At 45.1% G+C, this 22,725-nt stretch overlaps 1 protein-coding gene across 1 annotated transcript in view; it reads right to left on the bottom strand.

Moving 5' to 3' along the window:
* Window positions 1-22,725, bottom strand: part of piezo2b (piezo-type mechanosensitive ion channel component 2b) — a gene marked incomplete at its 5' end in the record, with an annotated part of 49,981 nt that overhangs the window by 7,012 nt on the left and 20,244 nt on the right. The window contains 33 exons of the mRNA XM_083690458.1: window positions 319-501; window positions 754-1,012; window positions 1,270-1,866; window positions 2,044-2,226; window positions 2,583-2,785; window positions 3,165-3,331; window positions 3,557-3,628; window positions 3,726-3,843; window positions 4,446-4,544; window positions 4,819-4,922; window positions 6,293-6,361; window positions 6,667-6,794; window positions 7,515-7,604; window positions 7,803-7,965; window positions 8,181-8,298; window positions 8,888-9,131; window positions 10,753-10,918; window positions 11,088-11,394; window positions 11,625-11,825; window positions 11,993-12,115; window positions 12,239-12,415; window positions 12,638-12,798; window positions 13,010-13,317; window positions 15,379-15,552; window positions 15,826-15,974; window positions 16,922-17,118; window positions 17,322-17,448; window positions 17,722-17,952; window positions 18,191-18,282; window positions 18,652-18,781; window positions 19,134-19,169; window positions 19,595-19,717; window positions 20,315-20,483. Coding sequence (XP_083546584.1) covers window positions 319-501; window positions 754-1,012; window positions 1,270-1,866; window positions 2,044-2,226; window positions 2,583-2,785; window positions 3,165-3,331; window positions 3,557-3,628; window positions 3,726-3,843; window positions 4,446-4,544; window positions 4,819-4,922; window positions 6,293-6,361; window positions 6,667-6,794; window positions 7,515-7,604; window positions 7,803-7,965; window positions 8,181-8,298; window positions 8,888-9,131; window positions 10,753-10,918; window positions 11,088-11,394; window positions 11,625-11,825; window positions 11,993-12,115; window positions 12,239-12,415; window positions 12,638-12,798; window positions 13,010-13,317; window positions 15,379-15,552; window positions 15,826-15,974; window positions 16,922-17,118; window positions 17,322-17,448; window positions 17,722-17,952; window positions 18,191-18,282; window positions 18,652-18,781; window positions 19,134-19,169; window positions 19,595-19,717; window positions 20,315-20,483 — 5,668 coding nt within the window. The remainder of the gene's footprint in view (window positions 1-318; window positions 502-753; window positions 1,013-1,269; window positions 1,867-2,043; window positions 2,227-2,582; window positions 2,786-3,164; window positions 3,332-3,556; window positions 3,629-3,725; window positions 3,844-4,445; window positions 4,545-4,818; window positions 4,923-6,292; window positions 6,362-6,666; window positions 6,795-7,514; window positions 7,605-7,802; window positions 7,966-8,180; window positions 8,299-8,887; window positions 9,132-10,752; window positions 10,919-11,087; window positions 11,395-11,624; window positions 11,826-11,992; window positions 12,116-12,238; window positions 12,416-12,637; window positions 12,799-13,009; window positions 13,318-15,378; window positions 15,553-15,825; window positions 15,975-16,921; window positions 17,119-17,321; window positions 17,449-17,721; window positions 17,953-18,190; window positions 18,283-18,651; window positions 18,782-19,133; window positions 19,170-19,594; window positions 19,718-20,314; window positions 20,484-22,725) is intronic.

The following is a 22,725-nucleotide window of genomic DNA, read 5'->3' as shown; positions in this document are numbered from 1 at the left end:
AAAGAATCCAGCACACTCTCCTCCAAATCGATCCCTCAAAACCCATCTTTTTAAACTTGCTTTTATTCTTTAACTATATTTACTAACTGTGCTTTTGTTTTACTCTTATTTGTCTTATTATTAGAACTGATATGTTAGTACAGTATGGACTCAGCTAATACAAGTATGAATTGGACCCCAATGGAGTAGATATGGAGCTTCTTCATATAGAAATGCAGTGGCTGTAGGCTATGGAAAACAGAGAACACAGACAAACATCCAAAGATATTACAGTGCTTTTCAGGGTGCATTCCAGGAGTATTAAGAGCTAATAGTCACCTTTAGGATGGACCTGTGGAAGAAGAGAGCGAGCAGCTGGATGAGGTCATAGTGGACGTAGCCGTCCTTCTTCTCCACACCGATGATGTTGGGAGGGTGGTAGGGCTTCATCTTGTTTCCTTCAGGGTTTTTGTTGAAGGGGAAGAATCCAAACTGGAAGAAGTATTTGATGACGATGGTGACCTGGTGGCAATGACATGAGAGAAAGTGTAACGAAATATAATTTCATATTGTCATATTGTCTAGTTGCATAATAAGGCATATTATCTGACAAAAAAAGTCGGGCCATATACAAACTACTGTAACAATATTCTGTAACAGAGTCGAGAATCATAGCACAGTACACATCTACTTTTTTAAAGTTTGGATTTGGTTGCATGGGCTTTAGTTTGAATAGCTACAATGACAGGATAGCACAGTATATGTATACAGTACCTCAGTGTAGACGATGGCGGTCATCCAGAAGCGTTTGCTGGGGCGGGGCACAGACAGCATGGCCCACAGGAAGATGAGGATTGGTAAGACCAGGGTGACGCAGGAAGCAGAGATCATATGGTTGAGGATGATGACCAGGTAGCAGACAAACTCAGAGTGAGCCACCAACATGTTGTAGAGGGCATAGCACAGCTGCAGCACCAGGGGCTGGTCCTTGTAGAACTTCTCAGAGTTCTCTAGCTCTTCGTCATAAAACATCCTGAAGGGAGAGAAGTTGATGTTGTTGTGAAACGCTGTGGGTGACTGCATATTATTCCTACCAACAGTAAGATGCCATGAAAAATCAATGACTTGTTTTATGTAAATTCCTCACATTTCATCATAGTACAGTAGTGTGCGGAGTTACACAGTAGTGTGCGGAGTTACATAGTCATCTTTTCGAATCCATTTCATTCTACCTACGTTCTATTCTCAATATGTCATTATGTTGATGCCAGCCTGTATTGTTGTACTCACTTGTTGAGCAGCAGTTCGCTGGCAGTCAGCTCTGTGGTCAGGGAGGGCACCAGGTTGTCGTCTGAGCGGTCTGACCTGCTGTCAGGGGTCATGATCATCATCCTCCTGTCATCCCTGTCGCTCTCGTCATCGCTGACCTCCAGGCGGTCGAAGCTGACCGCCTTGCTGTAGCTGGGAGGCACATCTGCGTCCGAGGTGTTGGGAGCGTCCGTATCTGGGGTGTGCAGCTGCCCCGCACGCCCCTCTGTGTGCAGGTACTCCTGCCGTCCTCCCCCCCCATCACTCTCAGTGGTACAATCCATGTCATCGGCTGAGAAAGCTGACGCCCCTTCCTCTATCCTGAATGAGGGGCCTTCTCCTGGGCCTGGGGACTCCCATGGATCTCCCTGCCTGGGCTGGTCCCTCTCCCCCTCCTCCCTGGGCTCTCCATCCCCCCACGGGCTGCCCTCTGCCCCCTCGTCCTCCTCTGGTTCTGGGGGTCCCCAGGGTCCGTGCTCCCTGTCCTTGTCCTCCCCCTGGTCTTGCTCATCCTCCACCTCCTCTATGGTGTCAGCGGTGCCCTGTCTGGAGTACAGGGTGAAGCACTGGGTGGTCTCACTGCAGAACACAACAACAGAGAGAACTTACAGTACAGTGTCAATCAACACTCAGTAAAACAGAAAAAAAATACATTTATAATGATGACTTAAAAGCCACCCATGTAAAAAAAAATGGGTATGTGAGGACAATGAGGATGAGGAAGATGGTGAGGAGAATGATGAAGAGGCTTGGCACCTGGACACCATGCTACTCCCGCTGTCGGCCGAGGAGTTGGACGCGTTGGACGCGTCCAGGCCGTACATCTTGCGTAGTTTGGGCCGGGCACGCTCGCTGGTTTTGGGAATGCACTCCGGCATCCCGTCCAGGTCATCCAGTGTGGATTGGCGGGAGAACAGCATGGTGGCCTCAGTAAAGGCACTGGTGGATGGAGAGATGGAGCGGTCAAAAATAGAAGAGTGGGATGGGATGGCAATAAACATCTATCATGTAGAATTTGGATTGACTCAACTCATGGTGAAGTATGGTTAGGGCCTTGAGTTTTTCCTGACCACATGACTAGACCAGGAAAAACCCAGGGCCCTATTATAGTCTGGTTAGGGTCACAAAAACCATGCCCTAAGTATGAGGTATGGCAAACAAGTGGTTTATATGTGTCTGATCATATTCATGGGATCACACTTGGGATCACAATTCTGATGAATATGAATAAAATGAATAGGACGATGTCTGTTTCCCCTGTGATGCTGACACCGATCACTCTCTCTGCTCCATACCTGGAAATACTGTCTCTGGAGGCCATGGAGGCCATGGAGTCCTGGCTCTCCATCGTATAGGTGCCGCGTTTTCTGCGGCGCCTGTGGGACCCCGACGTTGAGTCCTCCTCACTGATCCGGTCCAGACTGGACTCCCTGGACATGTTCATCCTCATCTGCTTCTGGTAGTACACGTGGATGCTCTCTCTAGACGGGCAGTTGCCCTGTGGGGAAGATGATGTCATCACTGGATCCTCTGTAACACTTTACATGTTACTGTTCCCCTATAGCGGTGCAGTAAGGCTATAATTACTGTAGTAGCAACAATATATTAACTTGTTGTTATCTTACTCCAGTATGATGATGTCTGATGGACAGCAAAGTGTTGTGTAGTACCTTTTTTTAAATATTTTTTTTATATATATTTTTAGGGCATTTCTGCTTTATTGGGATAGAGATAGTAGAGATTGACAGGAAGGATGGGTGAGAGAGAGAGGAGGGATGACATGCAGGATATGTCGATGGCCGGAATCGAACCAGGGACCTTGCGATGATACGGTATGCGCCTTAGTGTGCTACGCCACTGAGTGCCCCGTGTAGTACCTTTTTGACCTCGCGGGTGAGCATGCAGCGCTCTATGCGCAGCACGGTGGAGATGTCGATGTGTTCCCGACAAATGTTGTTCATCCACTTGGTGAAGCTGGCCACCGCGGTCTGGAACAACACCCAGGTGAACTTGATGATGTTGAACACACGCTTCAAGACGTTGTCTGTTGAGAGCGTCAAAACGTGGGTTTGTACATTTTTGAGTAAGGGCCAGGAAAGTCTCAAACTCATATCTTCAAATCAACAGGGCCTTCAAATCAACAGGGCCTTCAAATCTACAGATTATACAGTGGACAGGAGTAATAGTGCAACTTTCAACAAAGTTTGATTTGGAGGTAATAGTGGGGGTTTGGGAAAGGGTAGATAGTTAAATGGACTTCAACACCAACCTGGGCCTTCAGGCTTCTTGTCATCCTCTCCTCCTTCCTGGCCATCCTCCCCTACTTCTATAGTCACATGGCCTAGAGAGAGACAGAAACAACAACAACAACAACAACAAATCAAGACACATAATCAAATGTTGATATTGGATTTAAATTATCATTACACCCCTCTTACCATCCTTCTTGTCTTTTCTGTGTTTGCCTCTTTTGGTGTAGCTCTTCCAGAATTTGCGCTTCTCTTTGCGTTCCTTCAGGGCAGTTTTGGAGTCTGTGATCCAGGCATGGTAAAGAAACTGGTGGAGGAAGCACAAGTACTGTTAGAGGTTGCCACAATGGACACATTCAAAGGAGTGGCACAGTTAAGACACCTGAAACAACTCATGCCGGTGCAAAAGCAAGCCAAGTAATCACCAGGATACCCTTCAAAACACAGAGACATAAAAGAAAAAAAATCAAGAACACATATACCAGTACCATGGTGTTTTTGCTCCACTGGACATCAATACAAATGAACAAACCATGTATGAATTCTGCCACCTCCCTTTTGAACTGTTATGTTATTATATGTGTATATAAAAAAAATGCTGTAGATAGTACAATGGAGCAAACCACATCGACACTACTCAATTTTAGATGGCCTATTGGAAAATGCTCCAATTCATGCAGATTGCTCCAAAGCGATCCCGCAGAAAACACCACAGGAGTGCAAAGGTCACTGCATTTCCATTCCACATAATATTTGTTTAAGAGAATACACATTCCTAAGTGATCTGGTCCAATTGTAATCTGGGACAAACATAACATGGGATGGAAAGGCAGTTCAGTAACAGCTCATTGTAACGCCAAGTCTACACAGACACAGAAAGCAAGTCATGTTGAATCTGTTGGGTTATACCTTGCCCGCCTTGATTATATACTGCAGTATAGTTTTGGGCAGTTTAATGATAGACCTGGGCAAAGCAATAAGAGCAGTGGCAAACTTCCCAACAGCTCGCTAAAGAGAAAAGATAAAGGTGAGGAGAGTTAGTAGAAAACAGTATTTTTACTATATATTAGGAATTAAAGAGGCACAGAAAGGTACATTATGTCCTATCCAAGTACACACAATCATTGATATGACACAGGACAATTATACACAATATTTTCAGAGATACAACTCACTAATAATGAATTATTATTATCAACAGCTGCAGTACAGCCTCTGTACTGGACATGTTCATCATGTAAAACATTGAAAGGAGAGGTCAGAGCTTTGGTCTGGACCTCACCTGAAAGGCTGACTTCTTAGGTGGCTCCTCCTCTTTTTTGTCTTCCTCCTCATCTTCCTCCTCACTGTCAGTTTCAAACAAGTAATAATCTCCACTTCTAACCACTGAGGAGTAGAAAGTATGGTGCGGTTAAATCACTCTGAAACTAAAGGCTACCATGGTAGAAAGCGGGTCATGTTTTGGGGATAAACTCAAACACCGTAAACTAAGAAAATCTAGAATGGGCTTAGTCAGTCTCACTATCATTACTGTGAAAAAATAAATGACTCCTCTCTGGAAAGGAGGGTCAGATTTTAACTTATTAAAGCCTTGCTTTTCACTTACTACCAGACAACACTTTCCAGAAAAAATGTGAATGTTGATAGTAACACTGAAAAGGTTAAAGAACGCAGAAGGTTAGGTACACACAATACATCACATTTACTTTACTAACAATTAATACAAAGAGATGACTTGAGCAGACATCTAAAAAGACCTACAGTATAAGACTGATATTCATGTCTAAGACCATAGTAACATTATGGTTCATAGCTAGAGCAAATCATTTCAGTCTACAGAATCAGTGTGAGGGAAAGCATTGTAATAGAATAGGCCAGACTGACTCATGTCCTTGAACAGAAGAACCACAATGGGGAGGGGACAGGAGGGGATGCTGGGAAATATGAATGGGGTCTCATATGACATGGGAAGTGGAATGGAGAAATCATAAAAGTAATGCAACGACATGGGGTGACATCAAGACATCATTGTAATACCAATAAAGGGCACCTCAGAGAAGAACTGATACACAAGGTTCCATTTTAATGAATGATACACTGTATGTGTGACTAGTAGAATATGAAGACAGCCTTTCAGCTTTATCCATTTAAAATGTTAATTCATCAAAAACCAATGGCCTTGTTTAAATCAGGGCTGTCTGCATCGCTCAGCTTTTCTCTTGTAATGTCTCTGTTGGTGATCATGGCTTTAATAACAGAGGTAGAATCATTTACCCTCTCTTTCAAGGGAAAAGGATTTCTATTTAATGAAATCTTTCACAACCGAGTGATTCCCTACTGTGGGCTCCTCAGACAAGACCAAGAAGAGAGACAGAGCGGTCACTCGAGTGGGCTAGGTTGTGCTCAAAAGGACCACAACCACAAACCTCCAGGCATTAGTCATTTTCCTTTCTTTCATGGCAATGTTCTGTCTATTTAAGGCAGCGCCCATCATGCACCAATATAGCTATGGTTACATTTGTTGAGGTGTAGAAGTAGTGTTTATTTGATTTCATTTGCACTTAACAGAATAACAGAGTACAGAGTACAATGAAGGGCCCTTAAATAGAGACAGAAAAGGACTAAGTCTGGAAGTGAAAACTAGCGGTTTGTTTTGGGTCGTTCGGAGCCCAGGGGCAGTATGGGAATCCTCTGAGTTCTGGTCAAGGACACACGGGCCAATCAGAGCAGAGAAAGGATAGGAGGTGTCAACCTACTGGATGCATGGTCAACCCAAGGCCTCCACCACTGCCTTTTTTTGGGCTTGGCTTTCTCTCGCTCTGCTCCTAAAATAAACATTTCACAAATAAATCAATAATGTGTCAAGGCAATAATCTTTCGTTGTTCAGCGCCTGTTCATGATAAATGTTTCTTTTCAAATAAACCGTTAAAAATCGACACAAAATAACTGCGGATAATAACATAATTTACAGTGAAAATATTCCTGTACATGCAATGCTAGAATCACTCTCTGGGACTTGTCTTATGTTCCCTGCTGCTGTTGCATGTACGACATGTACTCTAGGATACCCTGCACATTTAGTGAGAACAACCAAAAGCCTATTGATATCGATAACAGCCTTCGTCTTACTGTCGTCGTCTTCTTCCTTCTCCTCAGGCTGGATGGGGTTCTGGCCGTCCACGGACCCTTGTGTCATGCTCAGCATCTTCTCCTTACCCCTCTTAAACTTCTCCTGCCTCTCTTTGATGCGGTCCATCCTGATTGGATAAGAGAGAGGGAGGAGGAGCGGTAGGTATCGACCAACCCTTTCTTCATTAAGACTGCTTTAACAGTACAGTACAGTAATTACCCCCACAGGTAGAGGCCTGATGTGGAATTACTGTTATTACGTGAATGAAAAACCCATAGCTTGTGTACACTCACTGAGCACTTTATTAGGAACACTATACTAATACTGGGTAGGGCCTCCCTTTGCTTTCAAACAGCCTCAATTCTTTGTGGCATTGATTCCACAAGATGTTGGAAACGTTCCTTTGAGATTCTGGTCCATGGTGACATGACAATTCCTGCAGTGCACTTTCAAGCTGTGAATCTCCCGTTCTACCACATTCCAAAGGTGTTCTTTTGGATTCAGATTCAGTGACTGCGAAGGCCACTAAAAAACACTGAACTCATTGTCATGTTCATGAAACCAGTTTGAGACGACTTTTGCTTTGTGACATGGTGCATTATCATGCTGGAAGTAGCCATTAGAAGATGGGTAAATTGTGGCTATGAAGGGATGCACATGGTCAGCAACAATACTCAAATAGGCTGTGGCATTCAAGCGATGATTGATTGGTATTAACGGGCCCAAAGTGTGCCAAGAAAAGATTCCCCACACCATTACACCACCTCCACCATGAGAAGGTGTACAGGTGTTTCTAATAAAGTGTTCATGAGTGTAGAATAGAGTAGATGAGTGTCATGAGTCTCACTGTCTCTTGAGCTGCTCCATAGACTTGTTCTCCTCCTCCAGTCTGGCTCTGACTGCCTTCACAATGGTGGCTTGGAACAGCTCAGCCCCTCTGAAACACATAGCCTCATCATTAAAGCACTGCTGCAGCTGAAGGACCTTTTGAAATAGTGTAAGAAGTTGGATGAAGTTGCAACTAAACACTGATCTGAGGTCAGGTTATGAGTTATCTCCTCCAAATGTTTAAGGTCAGGATTTGTGTTTTGTAAACTGATCCCAGAGCTGTGCCTGAAGGGAGCTGGTGGTGTACCTGGATGCTAGGATCTGCGAGGCTCTGATGTCAGCCACCACATGAAGGAAGTAGTAGCTCATGAAGACCCGCCGCTGCAGCAGCAGGAAGGTAAAACAGATGCTGTCCCAGATGATGCCTGCCTCGTCGCTGGGCAGGTCACAACTGTGATCATCATCATCAGCTGCACAACACGCAGGCACGCACACGCACGCACACACACACACACACACACACACACACACACTTTACAGTTAGTCTTCATATATATACACAACTATAGGGACGATAGGAAGTAAAACGCTCTTCAACAATAATTGAAGAGGTGGTTATAATGACAATATAATCCTGTTATGACGGCTGTATGTTATGATGAGTAATGATGAGTGAGTCACTTACTTTTTGAATCCTGCTCGGTGATGAGCTTGTATTCTTTGATGGTGCAGGCCAAACTGAGCAGCTGGATCAGCCAGCAGTTGTTCACCATCAGGCTATTGATGTAGCCACAGGCTAGAATCTGATAGATTGCATAGAAACTATGTGTGAACTGTATAACATGTATTGAATGGCTAGAAGCCTAGTTTCAAGTGTGATGTGCTATTGGCCGAAGGACTTTTAGGAGGAGAAGTAGGATGAAGTTGCAGCTAAACACTGATCTGAGGTCAGGTTGAGTTATTTCCTCCAAATGTTTAAGGTTAGGATTTGTGGTTTGTAAACTGATCCCAGAGCTGTGCCTGAAGGCAACTGGGAGCTGAACTGGATCAGCCAGCAGTTGTGGGGGTGGCCCTAGGAAGTAGTGGACCACAACAGCAATCTTGGGATTAAACAATTGGAACTTCACTCAGGGTTTTGGACTCTTTATTTTGTAAAAGCTAACTTTTATCTTCTAAGAATCCTAGTTTTATCAGATCTGAGTAGAGCAGATAAACAAAGAATCAGAAAATCAGTCTCAAATGACACCTTTTCGTTCCATATACAGTGTACTACCTGCCAACAGTAGTGCATACATGGGGAATAGGGTGTCATTTGAGGTGAAGCGCCACAATGAATCATTCTTTTGTAAAGCATTATTTGATCTTTGCGAACGGTTTTCATGGCATACTCACTGATAGGATGTTCTTCATTGTGATGACAAACACATTGTAAGCGATCAGGAAGTCCCAGTAGTGCAAAATCTTTTTTATTGGTTTGAGCAGCAAGTCTCCCCCAAAGAGCAGGAAATAGAAGCAGGCGACCAGGTAGCCCATGCAGAAGATGCTGATGCGGGTGGTCCCCGTGATGAAGATGATGGTGAGGACGAACCAGAACAGGTAACTGAACATGATCACTTTGAACATGTCCAGGTAGGACCTACGGGACAAGAGGGGGACAGGGGAAATGTGGAGTGAAGGTTTAGGGTATCAAAGTTACGGTACAGTACAGTATGTATGATACAGTACACAGTGTATACTATGATTCACAGGCTGGTCTCCCCTGGTGTATACTGTATAACACACACAGTACTGTACTGTGTGTTTGATACCATTCCTCATTCCGTTCCATGCATTACAATGAGCCTGTCCTCCTTTCTACCTCCACCAGCCTCCCCTGGTATACAGTGTATACGATGGTTCACATCCATAATTGGCACTTGAGCTAGGAAAAGCCATGTTGAGTACCCAGTAAAAGTCCATTCAATTTCAGGTTATAGTGTAACACCATAGGCCTTACATGCATCAATCATGGTGACTAGATCAATGACTGTCAAGAGTACAGTAAAACACGATTTATGCGTCACCCGGCGCTGCAGTGCAGTGGCTACATACGGAGGGTATGAGGCAATTGCGGAGCCCCCAGTCGTGCAGAGGCAAAATAATTCTCCTCACGGCGATGCCGTGCGTGTCCCAAATTTTGGAGGGCCATTGTTCCACGGAGCTCCGCATTGACATGATTGATTGATGGGAGGTGGTGGAGGGTACCTCCGCAAAAACTATTAGAAGACTAGAAGACACACTCCGCTCCGCGGAAGAACAAGGAGCTGCCAGATTGTCCATAGATCAGCGTTAAGAGTGATTGATAGATGCATGGTAACTAGTCATCAGTAGGAAGCCTAGCCATGCCTTTCAGCACATGTGAGAGGAGACTATATGATACACTAAAAGCATGTGTACTCTATCAGGGCCATCTATCATATGAGTGCATCCATTCAGGCACGCATCCATTATCCTGATGGCACTGGTAAAAACCCTAGGAAGTAGTGGACCACAACAGCAACACAACCCTGTTAGGAGAGAAGGTTGATGAAATGGTCAGCTCTTGATACGACCCTGTGTTGATGGGCCGGAATAGATGAGTGTCGTCCTCTGTCCAGCTCAATCACCTCAAGAAAAAAAATACCTTTTCCCTACTTAAAAGCTATTTATTGAGTTACAGTACAGGGGAAAGCGTCTGAGTCGAATAGGGAGGGCCAGAGTGACGGTGTGTGTTATGGTGAATTATGGATTTCTTTCCCCCTCGTATCCGTAATGTGATCCTCTGGAAAACAATGGAATAAGTGCGGGGCTGGAGGATGGTGTAGAACGGCGTGGTGCTCTCTTGACTACGCTTGTTGATGGACAGAGAGTGCCTTAATAAAACAGTTCTCCACTTTGCGCATCAAAACAGTGGAGCGAGGAGAGCACATAATCAATAACGACAACATGAGCAGGTAAGAAGTAAGAATGGTCTCTCTCTCTCTCTCTCTCTCTCTCTCTTCCTCTCTCTCTCTCTCTCTCTCTCTCCCTCCTTGTCTGGAAAGACCACACTACTTCTGGCAGTTAGGACTTAATCGTGCAGAGCCAAACAATGTGCCTCAGAATATTGCATGTACTGCTATAACTGTAAAGCTTGGGACCAAGATTAGTTACGACTTGACCCTAACTTGAACTTTCACTATGACCTCTCATAGACTTGACTGACATCTATTGAGGTCAGAGGTCATCCACTAGCCTACCTGCAGTGGATGAAGTCAGGGACAGGGTTGTGAACGCTGAAGGTGGCTGCGTCCAGGTCTCTACAGATCTCCACGTTGTCTCCAGCCATGAGACGAACCGCCGCCTTGTTCTCTTCGTCAAAGATCTGCCTCTGGAGTGAGGCACACAGCAGCAGCATGAAGTCATCTACAGGAGGGAGGTGAGGAGAGGAGAGGAGAGGAGAGGAGAGGTGAGGAGAGGAGAGGAGAGGAGAGGAGAGGAGAGGTTACTAGCAGTCAAGGACATACCATTTACTCTACTCATCCCTGACATAATCAAAGAATTATAGAATAAGAAAGAACAATATGACACATACAGACAAGGAACGTGGAGCTGGGTTGTGTGTGGAAATCAGGGAAATACAGCCACTTGATGACGGCGGAGCCCAATAGTGATTTAGGAAACCTCCAGGGATACTCTTTACAGGCCGCTGGTGGGATCCCGATGCATACAAAGTACTGGAAGGTGATCATGCAGGCCAGGAAGCAGCAGTACTTTGGCCAGATCTCAGCGATGGCTTTCCTCCTGCGGCGGTACATGACCGCTATTAGAGAGAAGGCATGCAGCATCGCATAGAAGTCCATACGCTGGCCGATCACATTGACCACCAACAAGAAGCATGTCTTGGTTGGATGTGAGGAGGCGTAAGGCAGAGGATAGCAGAGGAGAGAGAGAAAGAGAGAGAGAGAGAGAGAGAGAGAGAGAGAGAGAGAGAGAAAGAGATTGTCAGTATTGATATCATACATACAGTACAGAAAATACTAACAGCAGCTGAATTCTGAATGTGCTTGAATAAACTCATTTTTACATTTACATAAGTCAAGTACAGTATGGCATTGCATCTCATTCATACCTCCAATCCAAACTTGTAGAAGAAGTAGTTGATGTAGTACTTGGCACAGTTGACTATGCCGATGTCCAGGTGTTGGCGTGTGATGCCATGGAAGATGATCCTAGCATGGGGGGCGGTGAGCTTGTTCCTCAGACGGTAGTACTCCTGATGGCGGTAGATGGTCACCTCGAACGCCAATATGGCCAGCATCAACAGGTTGTTCTACAGACAGCAAAGAGGAACAGACAAAGAGGAAGTTTCAGTACTACATTTACAAAAAGATATGTCAATATTGTATTTTGGGGGGTCTTTGTTGAGACTATCGTTGGCTGTACTATTTGAGTGTATTTCTTCAGAAGTGGTCATTTGAGCTGGTATGGTCTCCTCACCCTCAGGTTTTCCAGCAGGGGGTTGAACTTCTTCAGGCCCACCCAGTTGGCTGGGTCTACAGGCTCCTTATAGAGCAGAGAGCTACTCATCTCCTTCCTCTGTCTCTCTGTGTAGTTCATAGACTGGGGAGGAAGCATAGGAATTAGCCCAAACCATCATATATTCGTACTGCAGGTATGGCCGACTAGGTATCTAATGAAGTATTTGTGAACATCTTTAGTCCTGGTTGAGGAGTAACTATTTACCATTGAGCAGTTCTTGGAGTATGACGGAGGGTTTATAGATTCTAGTTGATACAACATTTTACAGATAATGATGACACAAGTCCAGACTGTGCACACACTGGAGGCCAGTGGGCGGAACTGACTGAAGGGAAGAGCAAAGACCCAGGACGCCAGGAACACATAGTTGAACAGGGACACCTGTAAAAGGACAACAAATTAGTCTCCCAATGACTCTTTTTCAGCTGCAAAACAACAGTAGCAAGAATGTTTAGCCTCTGTGTTGTTTTCTCCATAGCAGATCAGAGGGAGACTCGCCATACGAGGGAGAGAGGAATTTGACGTTGACAATAATCACTAACACATCAGACTGTGTTACTGTCATGATGCTTCTCAGGAGTATCAGAAGAGGCTCTACCGTACCTCTTTGACAGACACCAGGATGATGTAAGAGGAGACAATCTTAATTATGTGGATCTCTAGGAGCCACCAGATGAAGAGCTGCAGCTTGTGGAAGTACTCCAGGAACTTGAGGAAGAGCACCGTCAGGCGATCCACCACCAGGTGCCACTTGTTCTTCACCTCTGAGACAGCGATAGGGACCAGACATTTATATAATGGACAGAATCTCTGTGAGAATAGTGTGATTGGATAGGGAGATCATTCTAGACAATATCAGACCCCGCTGTGGTTCATCCAGTAATGAACGTTTTTCATATTGTACAACCCTAAGTGACGCATTTCTGGGTCACCTTTTTCACTTTACATGACAATAGAATGTCCCCAGTACAGTACCTGAGCTCTGCTCTGAGGGAATCTCTGGTTCCGTTCCTACACTGCAGTGACGACTCTCCTCAGTACTGGACTGGTGGGGGTCTGGGGAGCCTTTCCGCTTCATCCTGTCCATCTCATCCATCACTACCACCAGGGCTTGCTCCTTCTCCTTCTCCTTCTCCTTCTCCTGCTCTTTCTCCTTCTCCTGCTCCTTCTCCTTCTTCTTCTCCTCCTCCTTCACCTTCTCCTCCACACTTGGCGTCCCTCCCTCTCCTGAGAAGGAGCTGAGCATGGTGATGTCTGCCAGACTCCCATCCTGGTGCACCAGTCTGAGAATGAGAGAGTGTGTTAAGTTCACACACGCGAGTGCACGCACAAGTGCATGTGTATGCACGCACACACAGACACACACGCACACGCACACGCACACACACACACGCATAAACACACACACACACAGCGCTGTCCTTGATCACTTATGGGCCATCAAGCAAATGCTAGGATGGGAATAGTCAGCCCTGTGCTCATTAACTTAGGGTAGCAGTGTGACATTGTATAGCATTATGATCAATAAGAAATTCACATTCTTTTAGCATTCTACAAAAGAGTTTCATCAGTTTGGCAAGGATCTTCTTCTTGCAATAGGTAAATAGGGAGGCATTCAAATAACTGTTAAACTCATCATCTCCCTCTCAGGCAGTGGAAGTGGGTCAGAGGTTAGAGGTCAAAGGGGTTGGCTTGCATGAAATGGCTGCATGTCAAGGCAAGCATTTCATGTCTCTGGGTCAGACTTACTTGCTCTGCTGAGGAATTTTTTCCTTGATGCTGATCATAATAATAAGTTACACAGGAGGAAGATCAACATGGATAGAGATAAGTTAGACTCACACTGTAGGTTGGTGCTCAAATGTTAGCAAATGCTGCTGGAGGTTGGGGAAAAGAGGGTTAGGGAAGGGAAGGTGTTTGATACCATTCCTCATTCCATTCCATGCATCACAATGAACCCGTCCTCACAATTCTACCTCCACCAGCCTCCCATGGTTTATATATCAAGAGGAAGTTGCTGGAAGGGAAAGGAGTCTCATACTCTGGACATGCTTGGTGGAGACAGTGGTCTGGTTAACAACAAAGAGGGGAATTTGAGTTGGGTGGGATGGGTGGGATGGGTGGGTTGGGTGGGTTGGGTGGGTGGGTTGGGTGGGTTGGGTGGGTTGGGTTGGGTGTCAGGGTGGGGGCTCCCTAGGTCAAATGGGTCATCCAAGAGGAGTCCAGACAGAAACCCGAAAATCAAGAATCGAAAAGATTAATATCAATCTCTAACATGACCTGACCTGTCACATAAGAAAATTATATAGCATAATGAACCGATGAAAAAAATCAGACAATTGCTGAGGCAAATCATTTCAGAATGTATCATTATTTACAAGTGGGGGTAGCAGGGACAGTGGCATTCATTTCAGTTGTTAGGTGGAGAAGTGACAGGGGAAGAGGTTTCAACCAGTGATGGGATGGTCATGGATGCCACAGAAAGCGAGCAGGTACCCACCTATTCATGATCAGATAGATACGACCATTGACTTTAGCATGGCTGTGTGAGGTGGGAATGGAGGATGACAGAGAGGAGAGATGAAAGACAGCAGCAGGTTAAAGAAGCAGAGCAGAGAAGATGGCAGAATGATTGGCAAAAAAGAAGATGAATGACCTATGAATGAATGATCTACTGCAGGGGCGCCCAATACGTCGATTACGATCGACCAGTCGATCGCAAGAGTAGTGCGGGTCGATCGCGTGACGTTAAAAAAATCACGTGGTATTAGGACGTGATTTTTTTTTTTACAACGGACATTTGTGCTTCAGCACGGTACGAGGCAATTGAGCCAGTGTGAGTGCGCCACTTGATTGACGTACAATGCGGCCAGTCTGAGATCGCTTCTCTTCTACGGGTCACGTGTCACCATGCATTCGCATGTATATATTTCGCAATATATATTTAGCATTTTTTTAATGTAAGTAGATCATTTTGACCTGGTCATTTTGAAAGTAGCTCGCAAGCCGAAAAAGTGTGGGCACCCCTCATCTACAGCAACATCAACAGCTTCCATGGACGAAACAATAAAGGTTCTTGCAACATAACATGGATGAATGAACAAAACAAAAGAAATGATAAGTGATCAGTGAGAGAATATGGATACTGGACACTGGATGCACACATTTCAAAGTGTTAATCAATTCCACCACTTTCGAGAGAGAGCGGACATCATGATCATCCAGAGAATTCTAGGGCACAAACTGTGTAAAGTAAAGATTTGGTGAGTCCATCAAATGCACAGTACCGTACATTGTCCCCCTATAGGAACATATTGTATGATCCACCAGTCAGCACAGCTCACCTGTAGATGCAGCTGTCCTGCTTGGTAGTCACAGCCTTGAGGTCAGTGAGCACCAGGAAGCGGTCGTGGAAGTAGTGAAGGTGCAGGATGCACACCAGCAGGAAGGAGGACGGGATGAAGATCCTGGTGAAGAGCATCGCCACGGAGAACTGCTCCAGACCCAGGTCCTTAAGCCTAGAGAGAGGGAGAGAATGATGGGATGGAGAGAGAGGATGGAGAGAGAGAGCGGGAGAGAGAGAGAGAGAGAGAGAGAGAGAGAAGAGGGCGGGGGGGGGCAAGATTAGAGACCGGACAGACACAGGCCTACAGTACATGTTATTGCATGTCATAACAGGTATTACATGGTTATTACCCGTAAAATAATGTATAGCCATTTATATTATATAAAAGTGTATGTAAGTGTAGAAGTGTAAGCCAATCAGAGGTTGGGATAGGGGCTCTGCTCACTTCTCTTCGCTCATGCCAGTCATGTTGGTCCAGAAGGGCAGGGAGGAGTCAAACTGGAAGGTGTAAACCAGGATGAGGACCAGCATGGTGTACATCACCACTGACATCCAGAAGTACTTCAGGATCCGCCTCCACCACTCATAGTGCACCTGGGTAAATATCAATGACAGCGTTACGTACTATAGATAGTATTGTTGTATGTCCTCCATAAAATAGGTTTTCATGTGATGACATAGGTTATAGTTCAACAATAACAAGACTCTGATGTCAGACATAATCAATGTTCTGCTATTGTAAGTGAACATCATACAATGTTGCACTCTGTGAAAGAGTGTGTGTGTGGGGAGAGGGGGAGGGGAGGGGGATCTGGGGAGAGTGCTGTGACTTATGGATATAAAACAGGCTTACACTGCAGATTATGTGGCTGTACTACATAAACTTTATGACACAGTTAAAGTGTCACTCTTCCTTATCTTTTGGAAATTGCATTTAAGCACTGGATAACATTACTGTCACCCCATGGAACACATGGAATTCTCTTTTCAGCATTTTAATGTGTGTGTGTGTGTGTGTGTGTGTGTGTGTGTGTGTGTGTGTGTGTGTGTGTGTGTGTGTGTGTGTGTGTGTGTGTGTGTGTGTGCTTCTGCTACCGAGTGCTTCTGCTATCTTACAATAGACTGTATGTGACCTTGGAACACTCCTAACCGTAGGCTGAGACATTGTAATAGTGGCTCACAACGCCGACGCCTCTTTCCCATGTTATCAGCAAGCAGATGCAAAACATGTTTACCCCTAGACCTATGACGTACGAGCATTGATATAAAGAACGGTCCTCTCCTCAGCCACGGCATCAGTCTCTGAATCCACACTGTCGGTGAAGGGATGCTGATCCAGCCGTAAACAACGGTGTTTAAACTTTGCATATGCATTAAAACTCTCAACTGAGACCAGACATTGTTTATTGTTGTTCACTGAAAGATTTCCACCACAGTGTGTGTGTGTGTGTGTGTGTGTGTGTGTGTGTGTGTGTGTGTGTGTGTGTGTATGTGTGTGTGTGTGTGTGTGTGTGTGTGTGTGTGTGTACTTCTGTATGTACCTGATATAGTGCCACACAGAAGAGGAAGAGCATCATGTAGATGATCTTGTACATGACGACGCGTCCCTCGAAGCTGACGAAGAAGAACATTCCTCCGCAGATGTAGATCCAGTATTTGACCAGCATGGCCATAACCAGATTGCCCAGGACCTGCATGATCTCCTTCTCCCCTCCATTCTCACTGTCTTCCTCTTCCTCTATAAACAATGTTACAAAAAACAGAGGGGAAATACTGAACAAATGGCCCATAATATACTGTAGGTGTCAGGGAAATAATTAGAATGAAATCAATGAATCTATATCACAATACCAATACATGGAAGGCAAAGCAGTAAAGTGGTTGATAAAAAACCAGTAAAGTGGTTGATATTCCTAGCTGGCTACAATATAACATCCTGACCCTTCTTCTTGTGGTCGTCCCTGTCCACATGGACGTCTGTGAGGGCTGCTGCCTCCTCCTGCAGTTTGTCCTGCCTCTCTGTCAGGGTTTGTCTCAGAAGCAGCCAGAAGCTCAGCAGACACAGGATCTACCGGACAGACACAACACATCTCAACACCCACACTGTGAACTCACAGAGAGAGTCATACTTCCCACTGTCCTACCCTTCCTAGTATCTAGTTCAAGGCGGCAGGAATGGCATCATTTTCACCTAAAAATTCATCCTACACTTAGAAAAAAGGGATCCTCATCTTCTCCTTGAAGGTGAATCCTTTGAAGAACCCTTTTTGGTTCTACGGCAGGTAGGAACTCTTTTCTAACCTTCTTTTCTACATCAGTTACATCTCCAGTGTTACTGTACCTTGGAGGCCAGCTCGCTGAAGGGCACATCCTTCTTGAGGAAGAGGCCGGGGACGGGATTCAGCAGCTCGAAGCTCCAGATGTACTGTAACCCCAGGAGCAGGTTGCCGTAGACGACCATGAAGGGCGAGGTAAGCATGGAGTACCGGCGTCTGTCCCTCACCATCCACAGCATACACGACCAGATCAGGAACACGAACGTCAGCCAGCTCACGTACGTGATGCTCCACGCCTGGATACAGTCAACACCAATACACACAGTTGGTTTGGAAATACAGTTACTGTAACTTCATTGGTACTGTTTGGAGAACATAGTGGTGTCATCAGATGAACTTTGTTTACACAATAAGGATTAATTTAGTACAGTGTTCTGTATATGCAACGTGTAGGGTCAATGCTATCTATGACAGTTTACTGTAGGAGATCAGATGACAGGGTCATAGGTCAGCAAAGTCAACAGGCCCACTCACCATCATGGCTATGAGAGCGCAGATGTAGCTCTGTTTCATGATGAACCTGAACACAGTGACTACAGAGCTGACTTTGCTGCTCTCCTCCTCCCCCTCCTCCTCTTCCTCCATCTCCCCCGCCTCCCCTGCCTCCTCCACCACTGTCTCCCCCTGGATCTGCCTCTGGGGAAGACTGACCTCATACGCACCGTCATCCTTCTTGTCTGTTGGGACAAACATTTGCATACTCAACAAGGTAGGCTTACAGTACTGCACATGCACCAATGGCAGTACCGTGCTGTATGCACAGCACATGATGGACAGGTAGCTATAAAACATGACGTCTGAATATCAATACACATTTCTGTGAGGAGACAAGGAGAGAGTGGATTAAACAACGTTATGATGCTCCGTTTAATTTAATCGGAAGTTTCCCAATAGGTATGTAAGTGGTGTTCCATGAGAGTATGTGTAATACTAACCTATAATATCATTGGGTTGATCCACTTTATACTGCGGGGTAGAGTACAGGTCCAGACAGACTGGTCCCTTTTCAGAGTTGAGGGTGGAGATGTAGTCGAAAGAGGTCCCATTTGAGGTCACTACGAACACCTGTGTGATTCAACATGACATATAACAAACAAGATCGGCTTTAGACTCAACACATGCTGTGCAGTCATTTTCGTCCACAGCTTCTGTCATTTGCATTCATTGAGTCATGCAGTGTAGAGTCAGTGCAGAGTCGGTGCAGAGTCGGTGCAGAGTCGGTGCAGAGTCGGTGCAGAGTCGGTGCAGAGTCAGTGCAGAGTCAGTGTAGAGTCAGTGTAGAGTCAGTGCAGAGTCAGTGTAGAGTCAGTGTAGAGTCAGTGCAGAGTCAGTGCAGAGTCAGTGCAGAGTCAGTGTAGAGTCAGTGTAGTGACAATAAGTTTTGGTATTTGTATCTGCACTACAGTCCAGCACCCACCTCGGATGTGCTGTAGCCATCCTGGGTGGAGAGAAGCTGGGAGGACAAAGAGCACAGAAGGCAAGGTGGGTTATTGATGAGCTCACTGAGTCAAAGGCCCTTCGGTTCTTTAAAGTCTCAGATAAGCAAGAACAAAGCCGAACAGCACTATTTTGTAAATCGAGTCCATCACTCACTTGGGTCTGCAATCCCTAAAAGCTTTTAAACCTCACGAGGGGGGGGTAGTGGAGACAGACTACGACGGACCATGTTATGAAATAAGACCAGAGGGTGTGTGTGTGTGTGTGTGTGTGTGTGTGTGTGTGTGTGTGTGTGTGTGTACTATTTACTCGACATTGTGTCCAATAAACAGTGATATTGCATCGCTGAACTAAGGACGACTGTTTTAAAACATATCTAATAATCAATAGTTTATAAAGCAGTAGTGACGCATTAAGGTCAAGCGTTTATGGCTTACATACATTTCTCTCCTCTGTTCTTTGGTGAGCTTTCCACCACAGCTGCCTCTTCTTGTCAGCTGAGTTACTCGTGCCGTTACCAACGACAACCTCCTCTTCCTCATTCACCTCAGCCTCCTCTTCCTCCTGGCAAAAAGACAAAAGGTCAGCTTAATAGAATTTGGCGAAAAACTAAGCGGACTTTGAGTCAGGATTTCTAATTCAATGAATTCCTCCAATGTGTTCTCAACGGGAAAAATGAACGTGCAAATGTCATCATAAAGTATATACTTGATTATTGATCACAATGTGGGACGAGGTCTCGCTCATTGTACGCCACAGATTTACGTTGTAATCATGTTTTATTATTAGCGTCTTCTAAAGTGTATGAGAAAAAAAAAACACCCATACACGAGATCAATAATGCATACAGCAGTCCAGCCCAAAGGTTTACAGGGAGGAATCGACCTCTATAAAACGCTAATCTATAACTCCATTACAGGAGAGAAGAGCTGAGCGTCAGCGTAGGGTGGAGTGAGAGAGAGAGGGGCTCTACCACCACCTCAGGCCGGAAGGCCTCCTTGGTGGTGGTAACTGGACTGCTACTTGCAACATCATTTCTCAGAGATCATATGTATCCAATCAATTCAAGTGCACTGTCATGGATCAATGTAAATCTATTTGGAATTTAGAACCACATCCGTTCTAGAATTTCGTTAGACCGTGTTCCTTCTATGTTCTTACCGTGTCGATAGGTTCCTGCAGCCACAGGCGGATCAGAGTGGCCAGGGTGTAGTACAGCACCAGAAGCATGATGGGATTGACGTAGTGGTGCCATTGGAGCTTGGGGTGGACTATGAGCTTCCAGGTGGAGGAGCAGTCGCTCTGGACGATGGGCGTGATGCCAAACAAACTGTGGATGAAGACAGGATGATGGAGATAGAATTATGGGAACAAAGTTCTAAACACAAAGGTTACAACAGACTTCAATTGGCTGTATACGATGGGGTACGATCGATGCAAGGATATTGCTGGCAAATGTTTTTGTTGAAAGTACAAGCCTCCAAGGGACGGATATTTAGAGCAAACAAATATTAGACTAACATTTGCGTGGAAATCTGCCTCAAGGTAAATACATAATGTAGAGCTCTAATTTAAAGCGCTGCAGTCCCTTTTTGGCCAGTTGTAGAATTTGAATTGAACAGGTCTGAATTCATCCGCTGACGCATTAAATGCATTAGACTATTCCCAACGAGCAGTACATTATATTATTTACTGTTAGAGACCTTGGGCTCTCCCAAACAAAGTATTGATCCGTCAAAGCCAGGATGGGCGCAGGGTGCAGACAAAAGCTTTGTGCAAATGCAGAGTCATACTCCCTGTGCAGTAGAGTTTTCTTCTAGTAGGCCTGACTGTGTATTAAAAGGTGACTGTGTGTTTAAAGGTGTATCTTGACATTATTGATATTGACGATGATTCATTGATATTATACACCGGAGGGAGGGGGGGGCTGGTGGAGGCAGAAATCGGAGGACGGCTCATTGTAATGCATGGAACGGAATGAGGAATGGCACACGTTTGATGCCATTCCTCATTCTATTCCATGCCTGCCCTCCTATTTCTACCTCCACCAGCCTCCACTGTTATATTCAGAAACTCCTGCAGGCTAAAAGCCGGTGTCCCACTGACATGCTCAGTCCTGTCATTTCTCAGTGTACAATCACAGTAGGCATTTTGGGAGTGTGTTTATGCCATGTGTAGGAGTCCCCCCCCCCCCCACCCACCCACGCCCCCCATGCTACAGTACTTCCTGTCTACGCTCTTCCTGCAGCTGGGAGGGAATGGCAGGTCACATGACCACAGTCTTCCATTGTGAGCTCAGCAGGCAGGAAGCGGAGTGGGAAGCCAGGGCTCTCAACACTCTCACTCAACACCAACACACAGCAAGGCCAGGCCACTGTCAACAAGCACGATTAGGGCACCTACTAGGAACAACCTATTGTCCAATAGGGACAACACGTATTTATGGACTAAGAGTTTCCTCCTGGCTTACTGAGGGGAGTATCTAGCGTAGGAAACATGTTGTAAAGGAGGTAGGGAGGCACGCAACAATAGGGCCATGGTTTTCCCACAGCACAAGGTAGCATGTGTGAGACAGGAATACCTCTGTGCAGTGGAAAGTCAACAAGTGCTCATTAGAAAAAAAGATATAATGAAAGCGGGCCTGGATCTGTTTTATCCTCGGATTAATCATCAGATATAACAATAACATCAAGCAAGAACGTGTCTAAACCCTATCGAAGACTCATTTTGTGTGATAAACATAAGAGGCAACCATTGTTATGGCTAATTCTCCCCAATCTATACTGGATACAGTTGACACAACAGCTATTATCCAAGGTGATCTTCTTTAAACAGAGGTAACTCAAACAAGAGATTGTTTTGTAATGAGCGTCAGGGTCAATAGCAGCACCTTAACCAAAGCTTGTTAACCGCTGGCTGATTGAGCGAAGTGAAAGCAGGGAAATTAGGTTCAGCCAAGGCGATGCTGGGCTATACATAGATATAATGGCACTGCTCCTGACACACTGCTAATGCTGCATGGACCTCCAGATTAAAGGCCATCAGATCAATACCCTCCAGATACACCAAGGGCAGGAACAACAGCCCGAGTGACATTGAGGAGCCATACATAGTCATGACAAATCATTGTTGTAGACAGTAGTTCAAAGTTACTGGTTCAAATTGCTTATACAGTACATGACAAATATCTCATATAAAACGGCCCATAATAATATTGCCTACATGATAAGACAATATTTATATTTATTTTATAATTATATTATATTTTATGATTATATTATATATCATTATAAATCACTGACCACAAGACAACAATTGAACTGACCACACACATGAGAAAAGGATCTACTGTACAGTTGTATAACCATAATTATATCAATGACCTATGTAAATGATAAAACCTCATTTTCATCATGTTTTTTCTTCATAAGTCGAAACTATTAAAAGAGATAGAAAAATGAATGGAAGCCTAGGTGTCCTGTTTTGGCAGAAAGTCAATTGTTTTGTCAGTGAAGGGTATAATCATTCTGTCAAAGCCTGAACAGTGAACCAGTGGAGAGCTATTCATCGCT

The sequence above is a fragment of the Argentina silus genome (genome assembly GCF_951799395.1).
Source record: "Argentina silus genome assembly, chromosome: 18".
In the NCBI taxonomy this organism is placed as follows: Eukaryota; Metazoa; Chordata; class Actinopteri; order Argentiniformes; family Argentinidae; genus Argentina; species Argentina silus.
The sequence above is the reverse complement of the archived record's forward strand: the minus strand, read 5'-3'. Positions and strand labels throughout refer to the sequence as shown.